Raw genomic sequence first — 25299 nt, forward strand, 5'->3', positions numbered from 1 at the left:
AAAAAAAAAAAAAATAAGGAAGCCAAGGGTCAGATTAAAAGGGTAAAGAGCAAGGCTTACAAAACAATGTGAAGGACTGAAGGTAGGCTCAGTAGTAGAATGCCTGCTTCTATGTGCAAAGATACTCAACTCCCACAAATTTAGTAAGTAAGTGAGAAAATAAAATTTAAAGTGCTTGAAACTGCTCAAGTGCACCAAAGAACCAAACTTCTTCTTTTTAAATACTGATAAAGGAGAAACATTAAACAGGATTATTCCCTCTGCTCTGTAAACTGTACTTCTGGCTACCAACTATACCTCTGCACAAGACAGAAGTGCCTCAGTATGGGTGAACTGTGGCCAATACGTAAAGAATAACAAGAAATATTTATGATTTACAACTTAAAAGAAAAGCTGCTTATCAACATATGTGTCTGTGTGGGGGAGTGCATGAGACTGCAGGTGTCTGCAAAGGCCAGAAGAGGAGTGGCAGAACCCCTGGAGTAATGAGTGCTTATGAGCTGCCAGAACCAAACTCCACCCTCTGCAGGGCAGCCTGTGTTCTTTACCAATGGATCAAAACTCTTAAAGAATTAAATCTGTAGGCACAGAACAGCCAGGGCTGTTAACACAGAGACCTTTCCTTGTAGTATTTGAGCAACAGGATCCCAGAACCTTATGAAATAGTCCTGTGCCCCCCTTAAATAAAAATAACAAAGTGTAACCTAGATCTGACCACACACCTACCTCTGACAGCTCATCTGAAGAAAGCACACCATGAAATCACTCACATCTGAACTGACAGTTTAGGCCAGAAGACCAAGGATTCCCCTTTGCATTTTACGTTTAAAAGGGGAGAAAAGGGGACGCCTACATATCAATTTAACAGATATTGTTACAGGCATAAAAGTGAGACTTTAATTGGATTCCAATTTAAACAAATAATGCAAAGATGGAAAAGATAGTGAGATTTTGATTTTATTAAAAATTTCCTCAGTAGCTAGATATCTGATGGCAGTGAGCATCATGAGCCAGCTTAACAGTGATCCTGTTGCTTTTGATTTGTTCTTTGAAAGCGCTTATCTCTTTAGAGATTGATATTCAAGTATCTATGAGTAGAATACGGTATTCTGAATCTCATTAAGAAATCAGAATTTGACTGTAGTACAAAAGAAAATGGATCAACTTGCAGCTGATAGTATGTGAAAGTTTCATTATACTAGTCTGTATTTCATATATATGAAAGACATCCAAATAGGAGGTGATAAAAAGAAAAAACGGAACATCTCCATATAATCTGCTTCTTGTCGTAAAGATGCTCTTGTTGTGAAACAATGAAATGCTTTATGGAAAGTGATAGGTCTTAAATCTAGTACTTTGTCAGCAGAGTGACTTAAGCCTGAATCCCAGGACTCGGAGGATAAAGCCAGCCTGGGATACATAGCAACCCTGAGGCTATCCTGAGCTAGCTAATGAAACTTTGTTTCAAAAAAATAACAAACCATAAACAAAGACCCAAAATACTCTCATTTTAATGGATGATTGTCTATTTCCTACCAGAACTGATCTGTGTTTTAGAAGTTTGGGGGTGGGGGTGGACACAGCTTGAGCGTTAGTATAAGATGGCTTGGCAGGTAAAGACACTTCCTGACAAGCCTAGCAAGAGGAGTCCGGCCTCGCACAGTGAAGGCAGAAACCTCAGCCCCCAAGCTCTCCTTTGTCTCCCACGTCAGCCATGGCACACGCATGCCCTGCCCCAGGCACACAGAAAATAAATAAATGACAAAACTGCGAGTGGGTTTAAGTTTTTTAAAAAACCATAGAGTTGAGATGGGGGCAGGTTGAGGGAAGCTAGAGGGAGGTGACCGGGGACCTGGGAGATAGATATGATTGATCATATCTCATTGTAGACCTATATGAAAATGCTCAAGGAACAAATTTTTAAAAATGGACAAAAGCAAAGATACAGGAGATGAGAGGTACTAAGCCAGTCTCATCTCAGAGAGCTGGGTCAGGGCCAGGGAACCACATCAACAGTGACTTGTTAACATGAAGCAGAGATAAGGAGGTGATAGGACCATAGACATTTGGGGAACAGATCTAGAACACCACCCAAACAACTGAAAGGAGGGGGGGCTTGAGGGGACAGAGACAGTCTCCACTGTGCCAGTGAGTACTGCCCAAACTCACCTCCTTCTGGCCCTGCCCCTAAGCTCTGCATGTACCCTATTTCTGTGCTGTCACTACTGCCCAGGGACTAGTTATATGAACCCACCTAAGCAGGGATGGGTTTGGGCATGTAGATTGAGTGAACGAATGCATGCAAAGCACAGCTCCCACTAAAAGACATACGAAAATGAACTGATGAGCAATCCAGCATGATTGACAGCATGAGCACACAAGTTCCATGAGGTCAGAGGTCGGGGGCTGGGGGAGGAGCTCAGCTCTTCCTGTGTCCCTGGTCCTGTGTGCTTAGCATATACTTCCATAGCACAGTAGCTGGAGCAACAGCCATCACATCCAAGGTCCAGCCTCAAGTATGAAGATGCCATTTGTAGCAGAGGACTGTGATGTGTCCTGTGTGTTTCCATGTTAAACAGGGTAAAGACTTTCGACTTGCCAGATATTTAAATGTATCATTATCTATTTTACCTCAAGATTTTTCTCCCTCAAAATGTATCAAGCCATGGTTATTATGGTTGGTAATTTCCCAGATAGAGATGATCAGCCTAGAATCTGCCAGAATATTCACCAATTAGTTCTGTCATATCCACCTGGTGGACACCTTTTTTCTCAGTTAGGCATGAAAAGAGTCTCCTAGACAGTGGGGATAAGAAACAAGAGGTTCCTGCACTCAAGACAGATGAACAGGTTCCCGTGACAGCAGCTGACTAGCTCAGGGTCTAAGGTAGTGTGTGGGAGCCTAGTCTTTGACAATGATAGTACATCAGAGACCACGTTCAAATGTTCAACAGTAGGCACGACCGTGACACGATTCAAGGGATAAAGAGAATGCTGACCAGGGGCTGGATCCTCAGTCTATGTTCTACGATCTCAAGTAAATTACTGAATTTGGCCTCCTCCACTGGCTCTCCTCTCCAAAGCTAAAGTGTGAGAAGAGATTTCCGAATTCTCTCTTTTGTCTGAAAACCCTGTGGCCAAATCACAAGCTGTGCAGAGATATCGTATATGGTTTCTAAATTTGACCATAAACCTCCATACCAAAGAATATTTTTTAATCTTGACAGCTTCTAAAAGGAATAAAGAAACCACAGAGCTCCAAGCCAGTCCACAGGTCTGATGAGAGCAGACACGGGTGGCTATAACACGCCACATCTGTCACACCTCTGTATTTGGAGGTAAACTATGAAATCCTTTGATTTTATTATACAAAAAAAGAACTGTGGGTGGCTTACCTCTACAGCAGGGGTTGGCAGTGAATGGCAGGTCTCTTGAGACTTGCTGGACAGTGTAGGTAGCCCCAGCATGCTAAGTCTGGCTGGATTTTGACTTAAGAGTATCAGAAAACTAGCATTAAAAAACACGTGATCAGGGGGCTGGTAAAATGACTCAGCAGGTTAGAGTGCTCACATGCAGGCCTGACCACCTGAGCTCAGTCACTTCCTCTCATGAGGTACCAGGAGGGGCCTGACTCTGTAGAGTTACCTATGACTACCACAGTGTGTCATGGAATGCAGACACCTGCACTCACACACGTACAAAATAAATTAATATATTTTTTTTAAGTTTAGGTTGGCAAGATGGCTCAGCAAGTTAAAGTACTCACTACCAAGTCTGACTGACAGCTTAAAATTAATCCTCAAGATCCATTTGGTGTAGGGATAGACAGACTCTCAAAGGTCCCCCATGGCATGGCAAAAAGGAGTGTATGTATATGCAGACACACTAAGTGCAACTAAAAAAAAATATTGTAATCTCTGGAACAAGTATGGAGTTCATTTTTCCATTAAAACATTGTGGAAGAAATAACTGAGCAGAGACAGAGAACTGGAAATGCAGTGAGTACACCATAAACTGAAAGTGTGTCAGGTCACTGTGAGAGGGGCTTGTCAGACTAAATAAAGTGAGACCTGTTTCAGAAAGATTCATCTTTAACTTCTGATAAAATCTGGGGCTAGGCAAGTGGAAAACAGTTATTTTACAACTACACACAGGGATGTGAAGACGGCAATCAGTGAAGTTCTTGCTATGCAAGTAAGAGGACCTGAGTCCATTTCCCAGCACCGCACAATGAAGGCCCAGATTGGCAGCATATCTCCATAAACCTGGATACAAGCAGGAGGATCCTTCACATTCAGTGGAAGACCCTCTCTCCAAAGGTAGGGGGGTAGTACGTGGCTGAGGAAGACAATATCAACTTCTGGCTTCCCCATGTGCCCCACCCCCGACATACACATGTGTACATACACACGTAAATGCATACAGAAATTCTGAAACATGTAATCATGGATTACATAAGCACCAGGTTTCTACAGTGTCTCTTTGCCTTTGTCCTACCTCTGCAAGGTCTTCACAAGATACAATCTATAAAATTACCAAGTAGTATGTTTTTGGAAATGACAAAAAAGTTTTGCTTAAACTACTACATACCTAAATGACAGCCTGCATCTACAAGTTGTATCTCATAGAGTAAGTCTTAGCACTAAAATCTATATTTTATAAGTCTCTATAAATAAACTGAACCTAGCTGTCTTTTGATCCCAAGAGTATTATTCTTGGACCATATGCATACTCAGGATCACTTCCCCTAATGTATAGCTAACAGTCAGGCATGGCTAGGCTTCAGAACTAGGGTACCCTATCTCCTTCTTTAGCCCTTTGTGTGTATAAGCTTTAGGTAACACAGTCTATCAGATGGGAGCCTCACACAGACAGCATGAAGAACCTAGTGAGAAGACAGGATACTAATGAACAGCTCCCTATGAGAGATGCATAGTAAGCATCACTCACCATCTCAGCTGCCTCTGCATTCCTTCTCAGATCCAAGCATAATCCTCTTTCCTACCTCTTTACCAGAGCACAGCAATAGCATCAGCTGACCAGGAAGTGAGAATGAGGAGAGTTAAACCACATTTTTCCTCTCAAAAGACATTTAGTAAGGACTGGGAGATGGCTTGTTGGTTAAAGGCACTTGCCTCACAAGCCTGACAACTTGAGCTCAATCTATAGAAGCCATGATGGAAGACAAGAACTAATTCCAGAGTTTGTTCTTTGATCTAACCACACACACTAACAATACATTGAAATATAAAAACATTTAATAAGTGCCACAGTGTCTTCATTCGTGTGATGACTTACATTCACCACTAGCCATCAATTTCTCTCACACCACTTTCTCTTTCCAAGAATGTCCTCACTAAGGATCATCCTATCCATACCCATTCCTCTCACAGACTCATACCACCTTGAAAGAGCAGCTTAAATTCCAATTGTGTATTATCTGTACAGTCTAATATGGCATCACATAAAGAAGTAAAAAATCATGTGTTAACTATGATCAAACATTCATAAACAAAATGTTACAATAAAACATGCCTTAAAAAAAGGGTTTTCTGTAAGATAAAATGATGGGGAAGAAGGGGGAAGGGAAGTGGAATGGGGAAGGGGAGAGGAGCAGAGAAAGAGAGAGAGAAGTGGGATTACAGGAGAAAGGGAACCTGTGGAAGGAAAAGCAAGGGTTGCTAACAGACGGGGATGTGTAAGCAAAGTACAGTGCAAAAATACATGCATGAAAGTGTCATAATAAGGCCCACTATTCAGTATTCAACATATTTTAAATAAGAAAAGTAATTTCATTTAAAACATTAAAACAAAGCAAAGCAAAAACCTTCAAGGTCTGGGGAGAGAGTAGATGTCTGCTGTATAAGATTTTAGACCCAAGTTTGAAGCCCAGCATTCATGTAAAGGATGGGGTGGCAGAAGATATCTGCAACCACAGTGCCAGGCAGGTGGGGACACAGGAAGAAGCCCTAGAGCTCACAGCCAGTCAGTGTCATGGATGTAGTGAGCTCCAGGTTCAGTAAGAGACCCTGCCTCAAAAAATAAGATGGAGAGCAAATACACCATGCATACATACATATACTCACACATCCATACACACACCATGCATACATACATATACACACACATCCATACTCACACCATGCATACATATATGTACATACATGCTCATATACACATCATACATACATGCATGTACTCACACATCCATACACATACCATGCATAAATAAATGTACACACATGCCCATATACACACCATACATACATGTACTCACATATCCATACACACACCATGCATGCATACAGTGTATACACATGCCTATACACACACCATGCATACATACATGTGCACACACACCCATATACACACCATGCATACATACATGATGGATACACACATGCACACACACCCATACACAGTGATTCAAGTCCTAGGATGGTTCACTTTAAAACAAACAGAAGACATTTAGAGCTCAGTTGGTGAAGTGCTTGCATATCAAAGTGAAATCCTGCCTTTAATCCCAGTACAGCATATGCCAGCATGGCAGCACCAAAATCTTAGTCCTTGGAAGGTACAGGCAAGAGGATGAAAGGCTCAAAGTTATTCTTATCACTACAGAGCTCCATGGCAGTCCAGGATGTAATGAGGAGGAGGAAGAGAAGGAAGGGGAGGGGGAGGGGGAGGATGTAGAGGAGGAAGGGAAAGAGGAAAAGGAGGAAGAAGACGACAATGATGATGACAAGAACAACAATGGATGAATCACATAATAAAGCAAGTACCTACAATTGAATTTCTAAGAACCATCACTACATAATTCTAAGCACTGACGCCCCAATCTAGGGTCTGTTTACTCGTCCTGTTGATGAAGTCATGTGAGTACTGACTATAATAAATGCCCTAGACACAAACTCTTGTGACTGAGAAAGATGAAGGACCTTTCCTTTTCTATGTCACTCAGAATACCTCTTTCTGCTCCAGGCCTCCTGACACACTACTATCCCCACCTTCTGTGCTTTCAGAATTCACAGGAAAAAAATATTGTCTCTAAACACTTAAGTGAGCACTTTTCCATTTTCTCACACCAACAGGAGAATCTCTGACTTCTTCTGGAGCAGTTTATTGTGCTGTCACCTTCAGTGACCAGAAGAATCCCCATGGGGAAGATGTTTCTCTGTGGACCATGACACTGCCTTTGAAGTTTACGGCCATAAGTTGTTGCCCACTGAGAACAAGAGAACAAACTTGTTTAGATATTTACTCAGACACCAAAAGTAACCAGTGACTGCCCATCACCGAATATCTAGAATACATAACCTTCATTTCTAATGACTTATAACGAGATAAACTTACAAAATAGAACTAGAGGAGTCCAACAGAAGGAGCCCCTCACCTGGAGGGCACCATTTGTTATTTGGTGGCACCTTCTGGGAAGGCTTGATATTGCAGCTTAGCTCTGTGGAACAAAAACATTGGAAACCACTTGTGAGCAAGTGAATGACTCCTAAGACACTTTATAGTGATACACAGTCCACAGCCTTAGGAGGGAACTAAGTGTAAGAGAAGTCCTTGCCTTTGCCTCTGCCTCTGCCTCTGCCACCTGATTAAATGGATTAAGGGTGTGTGTGTGTGTGTGTGTGTGTGCATCACACCTGTGAAGTTTCTACAACTTTTAAACATGCCAATCTTGGTGGTGTCTTAATCTCTGAGCTTCTGTCTTCGTTGGTAAAATTATGGCAATTGTGACAATTCACAGAACTGTGTCTGTGTTGAGACTTGTTGAGTTGTTAGCATGGAAACCACTTAAGTTCAACTGTACCCATGTGGCATTGCTCTGCAGAGGCTGTGCCGTGTCAAAAGATGAGAGAGAGCATAATTACACAAATAATAAAATGTGAAGCAACACTTCCCTGTACAGGTGATTCAATCCTTTTAAAGAGGGTCTAGAATTTAATGGAAAAGATGCCAGGCCAATGCATGTGAGCGGAGACGCTCTGCTTTGGCAATTGTTGTATGACAGAGCCTGCCGTCTGTTTACAACCTTTGTAACACAGACTCTGAGGAATTACTTAATTTTAAAGCTAAGATACTGAGTTTAACACTGAGTTTAACATATACTGAAATTAGGAAAGGAGGCCTGTAGCTGCTTAAAAAACAAACAAACAAACAAAAAGCCATCTTTTTAGGGGTTGGAAAGACGGCTCAGTGTTGAGGGTACTTAGCTGTTCTTGCAGAGGATTTGGGTTAGATCCCAGCAACCATGTGGCAATTTATAAACGTTTGTAAGTCCAATTCAAGGGCATCCAACTCCTTCTTCTGTCCTCTGTGGATAGTAGGTATGTACATATACATGCATGCAAACATTCATATACATGAAATAAAAATAAATTAAAAAAAAATCATCTTCTTAGTTATTCCTTATCCCTCTTTTTGAAATCAGGACTCCAGATGAGTCAACGGAAGAGCGGTTAGCTAGGACATCACCAACATCATCAGTCTCCTTCCTCCTGACCAGGAAACAAACGTGTCTCCACACATACCACAAAGTTCACTTTCATCCAATTGTTTTAATGAATGTTCTGTACTGAACTAAATCCTCCAAGAGTAAGAGAGGACTGTAACCCCTTCAGGTAATTCCACCTTCACTTATAAAACACAGAAAATAGGAGCCCAGAATGAGAGGCTCCCCCCCTGGAGTGAGGCAGCCCCTAATGAATGGCCTCTCCAGCTGGAGTTCCCCAAACACAGCCTTTACAGCTCCTGCATGTGCACAGTGACAAGCCATTAACCAGCTACTTTGAAAACACAATGCAGACCTTCTTCTCTGCTGCAGTGCCCTTCCACCACATAAAAACCTCAGGCCAGGCCTTCAGCAGCAGGACATTTACTGCCAGCCCCAGACAGTTTAAGGAGGGCAATGAACAGGGTGGGGCTGGAGGAAATGAGGACCAACAAAAGGCAGGATGCTGATTTTCTTTCTGCCTCCTTTTTTCCCCTTTTCTTTTTTCTTTTTCAAAGAAACTCCTGTTACTGTGGGGTTTGAAGTACCGACCCCACCGTCTACTGGGGGAAGTCGGGGAGGGCAAGCCACCATATGATGAGATTTTATTTCTCTCCCTCAAGATTTCTATCCAAGAAAACATTTTCATCAGCCAAATCCATGGGAAGATGTGACTTAAGCCATCTTCTTGCACCGTAATTGGAGAGGGCAGCATTCGTACCAGATGTAATATGTCCACTTCAAGAAAGATGACGGAACTTTGAACATGACCTCTACGTTATGATGGAATCTCTACAATGCAAAGTAAAAGGCGTGAAAGCAAAGATGAGGAGTTTATCACTGTGTGTCCAATCATAAAAGGAAGTCTCAAAATTATATTTACTGCTTTGTCCTACCTTTCTGCTATGAATATAAAACTTTGCCCTAACCCCTATCACCCAATCAATTCCACAGGGTCTCTCTAAAACAGCTATGTGAACTGTTTATATATAACAAAGAAGGTGTGAATTATTTTTATTATCCATTAGGCTTTAATATATTAAAGTATATGCAGCTTAATGATTATAAATAATCATTAAATTATAAATTTAATGATAATAAATTATAAATACTTTGTGGCTAATGAGTCAAACTCTCACTGTTCTTGGCTGCTGTTTATGTCGCTCACCAGCAAGAACAGAAGCTGGGTTAGTCTGGCCTGTTCGTGAGGCCTGAGCATCAGTATGCATCAGAGGTGAACTCTTAACCCAGAACTGCTTTCCTCTAAGCAGTGCTTCTCAAGCTTCCCAACGCTGCGGCCTTTTACTACAGTTAATCATGTTGTGGTGACCCCCAGCCATAAAATTGTTTTCACTGCTACTTCATAACTATAATTTGGGGGCTGTTATTAATCATAACGTAAATAATTTTGGAGACAGAGGTTTGCCAAAAAGGCCGCAACCCACAGGTTGCAAACTGCAGTCTAATGGGAGTGACAGAGGTTCCTCAATGTAAAGTATTCTCAACAAAAACATCCCTTTAACAGGCATTCTGTATTTGTTCACTCTCTATGAATCAGGCCTCCTTTCTCTACCAGCTTTTCCCTCTATCCAAATTCCTCTGAAAAGAAAGTTATTGATAAATTTTCATGTGATATTAGATTACTTTGAAGATGTAAAATATCTAAAGAATCACAAACATTTAAAAGGAACTCCTTTGGTTATATTAGTGGAACTCAATGGTATATCATTTCTGGAGATGTTCTCCTTTAATAATAGAAGGAAGGAGAAAGGGAGGGAGAAAGGGAGGGAGGGAGGGGGAGGAGAGGAGAAGAGAGGAGAGAGAGAGAATGAGAGAGAGAACCCAAGCTGGAAGGAAGAAGGGAGGAAGAAAAGAAAACTCCAATGTCCTACCCACTGCAGCAATTTTCAGGATAATCTCTTTGATCACATTTAATACAAAGCTAAAACATCTTGTGAAATTGTGTCTGAACTTTTGAATAAAATCAGTCTCTGACCTCTATGTTTTTGCCATGACTATGCAGGATGTGTAAATCAGTAACAAGGCCATCTCCCCAAGACAAAAGGCAGAACAAAATGGCATGTGCCACTTATTTCCCCCACCCTGCAAACCATATAAAGGCACACAGTAGAAAAAGCATGGAAATTCTGTCCTCTCTTGAAGGTCATAAGGCAAAAGGTGGCAAAGTTTCTCAGAAGCCAGGTCTGTCTCTCTCCCCACCCGCCTCTCTCTTCTCTCTCTCTCTCTCTCCCTCCCTCTCTCTCTCTCCCTCTCCCTCCCTTCCTCCTTCTTCTCTCTCTTTCTCTCTCTCTCTCTCTCTCTCTCTCTCTCTCTCTCTCTCTCTCTCTCTCTCTCTCTCTCTCTCTCTCACACACACACACACACACACACACACACACACACACACACAGTAGTTAACATTTTCTTCCTGATGGCTGTACCTGGGCTGACTTCATTTTAACCATACTCCGACAGCACAGGGCAGAGCAGAGCAGAGCAGAGCAGAAGCTCTGAACATCAGTTTGTCAGAGTCCTGAAGGCACTAGGACACAATGCAGGCTACCAGACCTCTCACCACCTTTCCTCACTGTCAAACAACTAAGAAGTCTCTGAAAGCATACCACACAGCTATGGAGTCAACCTGGTTTCCTCTTTCTCATGTGTAAAACATGCAAATCTGACCAAACAGACTTATATGAATCAACAAGTTACAATCCTTCATTCTTCTTGATATAACTCATTCTTCTTGAAATAACTTGATATAACTGATTCTGGCCAGGAATGATGATTCCTGCCTATAATACCAGCAGTTAGGGAGCTGAGCAAGGTAGGAGGATTATTGTGAATTTAAGGCCAGCCTGGACTAAATAGTGAGTTCCTGGGCTATAGAATGAGAAACTGCCTCAAACAAACAAACAAACAAACCAACCCAAGACTAACTTGGTCACAGAGGAGCTTTTTTAGAATACTGTTCCCTTTAACTTTAAAAAAGTCTATAGTAAAGCCAAGCCCGGTACCATACATCTTTGTCAGATCACCGAGTTTGAGGGCAGCTTGGTCTACGCATACACAGAGAAACCCTATCTCAAACAACAACAACAACAACAAAAAGTCTATACTGAGACAAGATAGCCTTATAAACATATCAGTTGTAGAATTATTCTTCCCAGCCTTCTTCTGCATGTTGTGTGTATGCTGTACAAATGTATACATGTTCAAGTATGTTTGTAGATGTAGGTAGTGACCAGAGGTCAACATCGGGAGTCCTTTTCAATCCCTCTTCATCTATTTTTATAAAATTTTGAAATTAAAATATAATTATATCATTTTTCTCTTTTCCCTTCCCTCCCTACCCTCCCTGGTGCTCTCTCGAGGTCATGACTTTCTTTTCTTTAATTGTTGCTACACATGCACATAAATATGTAACTTACTCAGTTCATGTATGTTTTCAGGGCTGGCCACTTGGTATATATTGGACAACTAATTAAGCTCTTCCCTGAGGAAGACAATTCCCCCCTCAGCATCGTTAGTTGCCTATAGTTCTCTGTCTATGGGTGAGGCCCCATGAGTTTCCCTTCCACACTCTCCATGTCTATTGGAGATGTACTATTCCAGGCCAAGTTTATCTTGTTTGTCGGGACAGTGTCTCTTACTGAACCTGGAGTTCACCTTGTTAACTATACTAGCTGGCCAGCAAACTCTGGGACCTGTTTGGCTTACACCTCACCCTAGACAAGTTATAGATGTGTCCTGCCACGCCCAGGTAATTTATATGGGTGGTACAGATAAACCTCAGGTCTTTATGCTGGTGTAGTAATCACTTTAAAGACTGACCCATTCCTCAGACTAGTTTGTAGCCTTCCTTCATAATCATAAACCTTCTAACGTACATTTTTCTCATTTCTAGAGTCCATGACCTCTACCTATTCTGTCTAAAATTACTTACTCTCCCATCTCCATGAATAATCCATTAATAAATTTCAAAAGAACTCAGTAAAGATCAGGCCACCGAATCACCTTTACTCAGAGGTCAACATGCTCATATTCAAGACAATGGGAACTACGGCCCTGAAGTTGGCTCTTCCCTGCTACCAGATCCAGTTCCTGTCTTGAACAAAGGTGAGAAGAACACAGACAATCTGCATGGCTATTTTTACTGCTGGGTAAGTGAAATTCTAGTTCTCTCAACATCCTTTGCTAAGGGCAAAGTCTCTTGAATTTATGGCTTAAAAGAACTAAGCCAACAGAAACAAAATAAAAGCATGTAGCACCAAAAGGACTGTAAGGAAAACACAATTGTTAAATTATTTGGTTTTGGAGACAAGCTTTCTCTGTGTAGCCTTGGCTGTCCTGGAACTCACTCTGTAGAGCACAATGGTCTTGAGTTCACAGAAATCCACCTGCCTCTGCCTCTCAGTGCTGGGACTAAAGGCATGAGCCACCACTGTCCAACTGTTGAGCTTTATACCTAAGTAATACTCAAAAATCTTTGGATCTTTTTTCTGCCAAGCTACACACAGCACATGACAGGAAACACTTTTGTGATCATCAGGTTTGTGGCCCCAATAATTCTAAAAATGCACTATCTCCATTGTAAGAAACTAACAATTCTAAATCTTGGTTTTCAAAAGACTTTCAAGGTATCCATTTGGATGGATATACCAAGCTGAATAAGACTTTTATTAAAAGAAAAGTCACATTTTGAAAACCATGCATAAAGAGGAAAGAACAAGAGACAGACAAAAGGAGAATTAACAGAAATGCCCAAGGAGGAAGCTCATGTGTGACACATCAAAGATCAGTAATGCCTTCCAAATGCCATTTGGTTTCATCATAAATCAGCAAACATTCTAAAAAGGAGCCTCTGATAGTTCTGATCATTGAAAAAACACATCCTTTCTGAAATAAGAATCCCATAAGGCATCACTTACTCATACTAATTACAATGTATTCTAATTTTTCAAACGCTGGTGATGACATGCTAAGTTGATCTCATAGCTTACCAGTGACTCACACCCCAATGCTGAGAGCCTTTTTTTCTAGAAGAATAACAACATTTCAGATCATAGAAAAAGTTGCCAAACTCTGATTTGATTTAATCACACACTAAGAGCACTTCAGAGTGATCTGAAACAAAAGTCAAATACACAAAAGAGGTAAGATCTACATTAAGAATAAGTTTCAAACTACAAGGAGCAGTTCAGAGCAAAAGAGGAAGAGGAAATACTCGGGTGAGCAGAAGAGCTTTTCTACCCATGCTCATGCCAGAAGCTGTAACTAGTGAGCATTCGGTCTTTCCCTAGCACTGGAACAAATGATTTTTGTTACTGCAGGATTTTATGTGGCACCCTGCTCCTAATACGGTCTTTGATGAGAAGTTTGGATTAGCCCTGCAGAATGAGGAGGTAGTCTCTGGACTAGTGAGCACTGGTACTGCCACCTTGTCCTGACACTGACTGGCTTCCCTTACAGAACAGTGCCAACCCAGGTCAGGTGGGTTATTTAAATAAGGAAACCTAATGAGATGGAAAGAAAAGTACTCTAAAATGGTCAGTGGGTTTTAGCAAACCACCATTCTTACCATGGTCTAGAATACTGACATCCAAAGTAAGGAGAATAATGGGCCTAATGGGTATGGACACGTAACTGAAGGGATGGACTTAGAAGAATGAGAGAGGAGAAGGATGGGCCCCTCAAGGCAAGAAATATCTAGTCTTTAAAATAGAATCGAATACCTTTGAGCAGTTCTAAACTAGATATGCAAGACTTCTTGTATGGGTAAAGGGTTAAAACAGGTACCTGCAAGATCTCTGCCATCCAACTCAGCCAATCTGTAATTATTAGCATAAGTCACAGTGGACCACAAGTAGGGGGTATCAGGTGGTCAGATGCTTTTCTAGGCCCCTGCAAGATAATGTCTGACCAAAAAACATGCAGCAGACCATGCACCCCTCTTTCCCAGCTGGCAGCTACTCCATGAAGAAAAAAGCAGTCTAATTTTCAAATTGAACACAGTTCGATAGGTACATGTCAATATCAAAGTTTCAATATGCATGTATGTAGTTACAATAAAGCCTGACTTAATGCTGTTTAAAAATACCATCATGAGGGCTGAGGTACAGATTAGGAGAAGAGTGACTGCCTGGCATGCAGAGCTCTGCGTTCAATCCCCAGTGCCAGACAGGAAAGCAACAAACGGTAACCGATTCCCCATTTATTTTTTAAAAACCTTTAAATCCTACTTTATCATAATGACCACAGTTTGGACAGTGTTTTCCAGGTTTCTCTTTGACCTTGCTTCTCCATTGTATTCAAGCTCGAGTGCACTGCTCTCCTTCCCCTAAGTCAGCAATCAGTACAGAGCACCGTAACAAAGCTTTCAAGGGCACTGGAGCTTTTGGTTGCTATTCAAACAACCTTTACTGCATTGTGGAATGTATCTTTCCCTTAACAACTTCAGTTACAGCCTAAAAAAACTACAAATTCCTTAATGTTTTCATTTCCTTCTTCCCATTAGCTAAGGACATTCACTTCTAGGCTTCACCTTCTACTTTGTAGGGACAGAATCCATATTCCTCTCTTGCTTCTTACCATGAAGCTATCTGAAACAAAACTCAGGAACTGTAAAGGGCTGGAGGAAGCGCCAGGCTACTCACGTCAGATTTCGAGGACATGTTCTCCTCCGCGTCTGAGTCGTTGGGATCCACGATATCATCAAACGGTGGCAGTGTCGACTTCTTCTTCTCTGAAGTCTCACTCTCAATTTTGACCTTTCCCATCTTGACATGAGATTTATCTTTTATCTGTTTTTTGTCAGCAGAACAAGTGAGTATCAGTGGGGGCGCACTAGAAAAACTTTTAAATAAAGCCTCCGAGCCACTCTTTTTCCTTTTTTTGGCTGAGAGTTCTTCAGAATCCGAAACAGGGGGCCTTTTACTAGGAGCCTTCTTATCCTGCTGCCCACTGGTGACGGTGAGTAAGTTACTGTCTGCTTTTGGCTCTTTTGACATGGGTTTAGGTTCCTTGAAGGCCATCTTAGGAACTATCTTTTCTTCTTTCAGTGGTTTGTTTTCTTTGGGTTTCTTGGAGGAGTCTTTGGAAGATTTGTTGTGATCCCTGGAAGGTTCTTTGAAGGCACTTTTATGTTCTCTGGAGTCCTTAGAAGGTTTTTCCTTGTGCTCCTTCATTAATTTGTGAGGCTTTGAAAAACTGGTACTACTGCTGCTGCTGCTGCTGCTGCTGCTACTGCTGCTACTGCTGCTACTGCTGCTGCTGCTGCTGCTGCTACTACTGCTGCTGCTGCTGCTGCTGCTACTGCTGCTGCTGCTGCTGCTACTGCTGGTATGAATGCTCCTGTTAGGGTCCTGGAAAAAGGAGAAGAAAATCAAACTCTCAAAACAAAATAGGTATAGAGAAATCTAAGACAGTGGTTCTCAACCTTCCTAATGCTGTGACCCTTTAAAACACTTCCTGGCCGGGCAGTGGTGGTGCATGCCTTTAATCCCAGCACTTGGGAGGCAGAGGCAGGTGGATTTCTGAGTTCGAGGACAACCTGGTCTACAGAGTGAGTTCCAGGACAGCCAGGGCTACACAGAGAAACCCTGTCTTGAAAAACACACAAAAAAAAAATAAAATAAAAAAAATAAAAAAACACTTCCTCATGCTGTGGTGACCCCAGCCCTAAAATTATTTCACTGCTATGTCATAACTGTAATTTTGTCACTATTAATGCAAATTTCTGAGATGTAACTACCCCGCCCACCCCCTGGCCAATGGGCCTTCACCAACAAGTTGAGAACTGATGGTCTAAAGTCAACTTCTAAAAGTGTCCCCCTTTTTTTAATGTATGTGAAAAGAAGGGGAAAAGGTTACTACGATAAAAGAATTTAATGAGACAAGCTGTCTTCTCGATCATTGGAAGGATTTAATCATTTAAAACATTTATATTCAGCAAATGCTAACAATAAACTTGTCCTAGAAGGTATAAAAAATTGATGGCACATGTCCTTACTATAAATAGCTATGGCATATCTATGATTGGTGGATATTAAAAGCACCACCTATGAAGTGTGTAACAAACTTCATAAAACAAGGGGGCTGTTTAGTTCTACCAAGAGGATGGCGGAAAGGATACATCCGCGTTCCAAGGAGAGCCCACATGTGAACTAGGGCCTAGAGCATAAGCAGACCACTGCTGTTAGAAACAGAATGGACGGCACTGATTGACAAAAATCAATAAACCAAATAAACTGAAACAAGGAGGAAACAAAACACAGACTGCATTTGAACAGCAGCATCCAGCCAAAGCCCGAGACAGAAGGAGAAAAGTAGTGGAGATAACACAATGAAGCCAGGTTACATGAAACCCTAAACACTTCTGTCACACAAAGAACCATAAAGACACCAAGAGAAATAATTCTGAATGTGAGTGAAAACTCTTTTTGAAGCCAGGTTTTTCATCAATTGAAGAATATCTTTCTATCGCTCAGAACAAGAGAAAAACGGCAGAAAGTAATGGAACACATCAAAGGCCTCAACTATCAAATGGACAGGCTCTTTAGCAATTCCTGCTCTACAATCCTGAGAAGGAACAACTGGTCCTATTTTATTTTAAAAATGACCAGTTTCACACTCATCATAATACCTGAAAACATACAACCTAAGCTGGAGAGATGACTCTGCCTGCTCTTCCAGAGGACCTGGGTTCAACTCTTAGCAACCACATAGTGGCTCACAGCCCCCTATAACTCCAGTTCCAGAGAATCTGGTGCCCACGGACATAGTACACATATGATGCAAACCACATGTTTTTGAATGTGAACATAAATCAATAAAATTTAAAATATATACACACAAACACCCATATGTGCATAAAACCTCTATACAATCTATTTATGAGTGAAATCTAAGTCTATACTTACCGTATTTGTGAACCTTTACTATTAATAGAATAAATAAGAAACAGCAAGTGATCCTGGCCAGGAAAAATGCACATCAATAGTAAAAGAATAGTTCTTTCATGCTCACTTCAACCTCCTAATGGACCCAAAGACAACTCCCAATCAGAATTTCTTCACCTTCAGACTCATGGTCCTTTGCTTCTAACTCACTCAAGCCCACTGCTGGAAAACCAATCTGATAGTCCTTAAATATCTGGGATGACAAAAGAAAGAGAATATATGTAGGGACTTTCAACAAAATAAGCACTCTTCTATTTACTGCATATATAGGAGAAGAGAAGTGGGTATCTCTGCTCACTGATATACATCACAAAACAATACCTTTGGTGCACATCAATGTTCTATGCCAGTGGGAACAGATATTTTTGTTTCCTACAAAATCAACTGTCCTCTCTGTATTGAAAAATAGTTCAAATTATCCTTTTCCTGAAATGAGTACTTAGTTTCAAAATTACAAAATGGATAAAGCTACCAAGCAAAGACCTGCTTTTATACTTCAACCTAGCTAAATAACTCTTGACAAAGGATTTTAATCTGAGACTTTAAAACATGCTACTAAATATAGAATTCATATTACTGAAACTTTGTTATTTAATAAATTCTATTACAGGACATTTCCTGGCATGTTAAGCAATACTATGAATAATTAAAATAACATATAATGGACAAACTAAATTAAGGAAGAACATTTTCAAATCTAATATCCTTAAGATTTTTTTAATTGGTTTGTTGACTCACTGAATGTTGGTAGTTTGAAATCAGTTCACTAAAAATATTGCAGTACACTCAAGCATTGGTACTAAACATTAGATCTATATGGAGTATTATATGTATTTTAAAAATATACGCTCTTAAACTATCAGTATACTTCTAATGTTACATAGTGAAAACCAATAAACATCAGGAGGTGGGGGAACCTCTACAGGGAAACTTAAATTATTTATTAATAAAATCTTTCTGTGGAACAGGAATTCTTAATAAAGCACACAGTGGTGGGTCAGAGAGATGGCTCAGCATGTAAAAGTGTTTGCTGTCAAGCCTAGCAACCTGCATTTGATCCCCCGGACCAACATGGTAGAAAGACAAAAACAGACATACACCAGGAATCCTCTGACTTCCACAGGTGATGTACACACGCACGCATACACACACACACACACACACACACACACACACACACACACACACACACACACAGTGGAATACAAATTTATAGTCACAGTACACAGTAATGCTAGATACAAAGTTTTATGTGATAGAAACTTTATGTTCTTGTCTGCATCTCATGCATATAAGACTAGGTAAGAAATGTAGGAATATACTTGATCTAGTCTTGGTAGTTAGTGTACTCTTTTATTGGCCCAAACAAGCAAATGGCTTCACTATTCTTGCTGTTTCTCCCTTTATCAATATCCCCTTACTAACCTTTCTTGGGTGTGACAGCAAAGGCCAGAATCCTCAGTACTCAGGAGAGCAGGCATATCTCCGTGAGTCTAGAGCCAGCCTAGTCTTCATCTACATTACAAGTTCAAGACCAGCTAAGGCTACATAGTGAGGCCCTGTCTCGAAAAAAAAAAAAAAAATCAAAGACTGACCATAAAGATGGCTCTGTGGTTAAGAGCAGATGCTGCTCTTGCAGAAGACAGGAGACTGATTCCCAGCACCTGCATGACAGCTCACAACCATTCATAATGGTTCGCACTCCAGTTCTACGGGACCTGACATGCTCTTTTGGTCTCCACAGACACTACCTGTTCCAGGAGCACAGACATGCACATATGCAAAATATTTGAACATACAACATAAGTAAATCTTAAAAAAAAATTAAATCAAACAATTACTTCTAAAAGACTTCTTCATGAAAAAAGTCAAACTGAAGACAAACACTTTCCATAACAATGTCCATGTTCAGGAAGTAACAAAAGCACAGAGGTGGCCTCCCTACACACAGAGAAGCATTTTCCTTAGCTTAGGCTGGTAGCAAGTGACAGTTTAAGTACATGCCACCAGACTCTGCACTACTGCACATAGTAAATGTAACGCAGTCACTTAGACACACAAGCATCCAACTGCCACTGACAGGGGATAGAGGCTGGTCTACCTCATATATATGGAATTCAGTCAGGTTTTAAAACATTGTTTCTGAATCATTAACCTCAACATTAAATGCTACTGAGCAGCACAGACTAATTACCATTCTAGGTGAAGTTTACACATGTTGTATAATTCAAATCTCTTTGCCTAAAGACGATTAAGAGCAACCGAGTACCAAGTAATCCAAAGCGAGAGCATGTGCATAATTCACATCTCAAGTATGGAAAGCAAATGACGATTTAAACATGAATTCACATGCATCTGCATGAACGTTAGAACCTGAGAGGCTAAGGTACGGCAATTTTCATCCATGCGGTTCCACTGAATGCCTCTTTGTTTTAATTTTCTGGGGCAGAATGGTCTTTTTAGTGTGCAATTCTATCTAATGGGACTTTGTCTGTAACTCTAGCACATAGCCTAAGAAAGACAGGTAGTGAGAAAAGAACTGGGCAGAGAAGGGCTTTCTGATGATGGTGGCTTCCATTTCCCTGTCTTCTTCCTACTGACAACTCAAAGCTGATTCTTCTCTTCCCGTTTCCTCCCTCTGGCTTTCTTCTGTCCTGCTCCAACTGGTCTTCTACACTGTGGGAGATTTTCAGATTGATGGAACTTGAGTTAGGCAAATAAAGATGACCAAATGTTTACTGATAAAAACTAGTAAACTATCCTGGGTGAGATTATTTATCCAAACATTTAACCAGGGTATCTCTTATAACTTGCATGTACTTCAAGTTGTGCATATGAAAGGGTAAGCTAAACCATGATATTCAAAAACAAGCTTCCAAAAAGATAGCAAATAATGAAGAGGATACCAATTGAGAATATGAATAAAATATAAAAATTGATATTCTGTAAGGGAGGGGGAAAGGCCTTGGATTTGATCTACCTTTCATATTTCAATTTACAGTGCAACCAACCCAACTGACTCCTCTTAAGCCAGTGAATTCTGGAGGCAGAAGGCAGGGGAGCCTGAAGGATGGGCCATAGGCTTGTGGGACTCTTGTGAGAAAGGGCTAGTACAGGACTTCCTTAGCTTCAAGCTAGTCCCAGAAGGGTTTGGCATTCAGGTAACTGCATGGTGGGGCCAGCCTCTGGCCCCCCAGAATACCCAGTAGGATGGAGATTCCATTGTACTCCCGGGGCTAAGGAATGCAAGGAAAGCAAAGAGATGCATAAAGATATAGATAGGAAAGTGTAAACATGCTTGCTACTGTCATGTGTGCTGAAGTGTCCGCACCTCGCGTCCCTTACTCGAGCCCCAAGGCATATCTAGGAAGTGGGGAAGAACTAGGAAGCGAAGACCTAATATATAATCTGGAGAAGACAGATGAAGTATTGACAATAAAAACACAACTAAGGATAACCAAGACTAATAAAAAAAAATTAATGATTTCTAAAGCTTTTAAAATTAGGTTAAAACTGAAAATTAAAATTTTGAACCTGAATAATTCACTACAGCAAGGGCAAGGAGAGAAACCAGTGACAGGAAAGAAGGGTTAGAAGAAGGCCCAGAACATAGTAAAAACACAAGAAGTGAATGATGGGAAATAAGAGAATTGAAGGGCTGGAGAAATGGCTCAGCGGTTCTGAGTTCAATTCCCAGCAACCACATGGTGGCTCACAACTATCTGTATTGGAGTCTGGTGCCCTCTTCTGGTGTGTCTGAAGAGAGCAATGGTGGTATACTCATACTCATAAAATAAATAAATGAATCTTAGAGAGTGAGAGCGAGCGAGAGCGAGCGAGAGAGAGAGAGAAGAACAGAGGGGGCAATCTACCAAGCATTAACTTGACACTGCAAGTGGAAGATTCCAAGTAAGTTATAGTCACAAAACTAGTAACTAAAAATATTGTTCAGTTTAAAAAAGTCACATTTCAGGGTTTAAGAGATGTAATAAAGTTTCTGCTCAACAACCACAGAGGCCTGCTTCAGAGCCTCAGAATCTAGGTAAAAAGCCAGGTGCAGGGAAGCATGCCTATGAGCTCAACACTGGGAGCTGGAGCCAGGTGGCTCCTGGAAGCTCCCTGATCACTCAGTAGCTGACATGGTTGTCCACTAGTTCCGTAAGAGAGCTGGTCTTTAAAAGTTAGGCAGAAAGCTATAGAGGAAGACACCGCACATTGGTATTTAGTATACTGGGGCCAGGGTGGGGATGGCACATTTAGATATGCCTGAGCCTGTAATAAGCAAGGGAGAACTGTAGGAATCAAGCATCTACAGAAGAGAGAGAGAGCAAGGATATAAAATGTCAAGTGTGAACCACAACCAAGTCTGAAAAGTGGGACTCCCCAAGAGCATACCCTTACTTAGGTCTGCATCTCTCAATTCCCCACATGGCACCTATAGAGATCTGCTCAAGCCTTTATAAATTTAACAGTGGGAGCATTCTGAATTGAGGCCTTAACATTCCAAAAGGTTATCTAAATCCAATATGAATACACAGTTTTAAAATACCCTAAATACAAAATAGTCACTATGGTCTGAGATAAAGGGGACATAATAATTTCAGATATATAACTTTATGCAATAAAAATTAAGGAAATTTTAAATGCCCAACAATAAGAAATAAGTTAAAATGAGCACAAAACAGAAATTTGAAAAAAATTACAGTTGAAAATAGTAACTCATGGCAAACTGTGCACAACTTAACAGGATTAGTAAACTAAAAGATAGATAGGAAAATCTGTCGGAAAATGCACACCAGTATATGAAAACTGAAATTATATAAGCTCTTAAAATATCTGGAGAATGAAATAAAAGGAACAAGACTCTGAGCAAAGACCCAGCAAGAGTAAAAATATAGAAAGTTCCAATGACGAAAGATTTTCCAAAATAATAAATACCACACATCCACAGAAATAATAATATCAAAACAATGATATATACAAAAGGGATTTACTCTTAGACCCATTCCATTACTAATATTCTCCTAAGGGAACATAGCAAAAAATGATTCTTAATGACATTCTGTTGTACCATATACTAGTGCCTCACCCACTCTTATCAAAAGAGCATACACAGAGACCTACAACTGGACAATGTGCAGAAAGAGAGAGACTTTGAAGCACTCAGTCCCAAACGGAGTGTTTTCATAAACACTTCCATCTCTGCCAGTACCACCCAAGGCTCCAGAAACTATGCAGAAGAGGAGGTAAAAAGATTACAAGGGTTAGAGGGCTAAAGCAGATGTACTGACCCCCAGGAAACACTGCCTTCCAGACAGAACAGTCCTGACGTGCAATGAACTCACAGAGATTGTGGCAGCACCCCAGACCTGTGGCAGCACCCTGAGACCTGTGCAGGTTCAACCCAAACAGGGTCCCAGTAAGAAGGGAAAGTGGACACAGTATTGAGCCCCTAGAGAAGAGGCTATTTGCAATTGATACCTGCAGGGAAAGGTGAAATAAGTTTTTCCCCAGTGAAGTAGTCATGGATATGTCAACTACACCCCAGGGCAGGCACCATGCCCAGAAGTAGTTGCAATATAAAACAAACTCAGTGGTATTTTGTGTGGAGTTTTTGTTTTGTTTTGTCATATTTTTGTCTTGTTGATCTTTTGCTTGCTTGTTTTCTTTCATTTTTGTGAGGTTTTGGAATTTTTTTTTTTTTTTGAAAGAGAAAGAAAGAATGTAAAGTTTGGAGGGTAGGGAGGTGTGGAGGAGCCAGGAGGAGTGCAGGAGGTAAAAACAAACTTTTTATAACATCTGAGAAAAACAAAAGAGAGAAAATGCAAATTAGCAGTAGGAACTTTAAAAGGGATAAAAAGTATACCTGAAAACACAATACAGATAAATCAGGGAAAAAAGAATTTTATTTTAACAAATTTAAAAGTAAATTTTTAAGGAAGTATCACTTTTCAAAACTGATTCCTATCCATCCTAAAATAGTAACCAGAAATGGAACTTTATTAATATTAGGGAAGTGGTTCAACCTTCCTACAAACACAACATTGGAATCAAGATTTTTAGAACCAAGTTTTTGAAAAAAATAATTTGAATTGTACCGAAAGTCTCCCATAAGTAGAGGAGAAAAAACACAATTTGATATAGTTAACATTACCAAAGCAACAATGTAAGCCAAGAATGTAAAATAAACAGACTAATCTAACTCAATAATGCGTTATTGATGGCATATCAAGATGAAAAATGGAATACAATAGCACAATCAACCCAATTGCAGTGAGGACAAACTCCTAAAGAAGCAATCTGTGCTTAATTCAAGAACTCAAGAGCAGCTTACAAGGACAAAATGCCTGTGAAGGACCACAGTAACAGACTGAAGAACAAGAAAACCATCAAGCTATCTTAAGTAATGCTGAGAAGTTGTCTAATAAAATAAAAACCCATACATGAATTTAAAAAATAAGTTTCTTAATTTGATATGAACTGACATTCTCTAAAGATGCAGCATTCATATTAAAATCCTCCAGCTGCTTGATCTTGGCTGGCTGGACCATTGTGACTAAGCAGAGATGGAATGCAGTAGACAGAGCCAAAATCATCCTGCGCTATATTTGACCCTTTAAAAGCCAGACACCCCAGCCTTTGTAGCTGTCCCAACAGTCTCATTCCTAATAGATACACACCTCAGAACAAACCATTAGGATTAGCAGATCTTTTGTCTCTACCAATCCTAAAGTAAGAATATTAAAAGATCGTGCCAGAACCCTATGAAAGAGATTGTCTTGGTACACCATTTTTTACTATCTACCACATGCACCTACCAATGTAATTACCAATGTGCTTACTTATGACTTTCTCTTGTTCTGTGACTATAACAATTCATGAAATGACTTGCATGGTGGAACATGTCAAAATAACCTGAATGTATGTCTTAGGACTAAAGACACAGTTGGCTAAGAATGAAAGATTTTATTGCCATTAAAGTGGAGTCATTACTTTATTCCCATACTGACAAGAGCAGTTACAAAACTCCCATGCAAGCAACATTTCCAATGGCAAATCATTAGAACTGGTCCTCTTATAACCAGAAACATAAGTTTGTTAGTAGTGTTTCTGCTGACACATGATCAGACAGCACAGGGAACAGCTGACAGAGAGGACAAATATTCATATATACATAAAAATAGCCATCACCAGAAAAGAAAAAAATTACTTGAACTTGTAAGTTTAAAAAGATAACCAGAATATCAGACATAAAGATGGACTGCACGTTTGTATGCCAGCAGCAATAAACATATGAAACACAGTGATGGGATTAACCAGACAGATAGTGAGGAGTGCTCTGAGGCACTGGGTGGTAACTGAGAAACTGCACTCATAAACACAGAGCAGGTAGGGCTCCCTGCACAAGACCTACATATGACCAAGCCTGTGGACCTTTCCACATGACAAGCTGCTCACTAGTCTCTGAGCAGCTATGGCTGTTGCCTGGGGTAGGGGATCATTTTCTCCAGTGCTATAGCTACTACCATACTCCAATACATCACCCCTTACCAATGCTCATGGAAGCGAGCGTAATTAAACTCAGAGGGGCAGCAAGAGACAGAGAAAGAGAAGGGAAAAGAGGTAGATAGATAGAGAGATAAAAAGAGAAGGAAAAAGAGAGTGATAGAGATGTGTGTAAGACAGACAGACGGACAGGCAGGCAGGCAGACAAAACTTTAATCCTAACATTCAGAAGGCAGATCTCTAGGCCAACCTGGTCTACGTAGTGAATTCTAGAATAGCCAAACCCACTCGATGAGACCTTAATAATGATTGGAAGGGAGGGAGGGAGGAAGG

At 40.6% G+C, this 25299-nt stretch overlaps 1 protein-coding gene across 3 annotated transcripts in view; it reads right to left on the reverse strand.

Moving 5' to 3' along the window:
* The window catches only part of Mllt3 (MLLT3 super elongation complex subunit), a 254022-nt gene that overhangs the window by 48526 nt on the left and 180197 nt on the right, over nt 1–25299 (reverse strand). For all 3 annotated transcript variants that reach the window (XM_031377818.1, XM_031377820.1, XM_031377819.1), the window contains exon 5: nt 15157–15864. In XM_031377818.1, the coding sequence (XP_031233678.1) occupies nt 15157–15864 (708 nt within the window). The remainder of the gene's footprint in view (nt 1–15156; nt 15865–25299) is intronic.

Source organism: Mastomys coucha, unplaced genomic scaffold, assembly GCF_008632895.1.
Source record: "Mastomys coucha isolate ucsf_1 unplaced genomic scaffold, UCSF_Mcou_1 pScaffold18, whole genome shotgun sequence".
NCBI classification, from domain to species: Eukaryota; Metazoa; Chordata; class Mammalia; order Rodentia; family Muridae; genus Mastomys; species Mastomys coucha.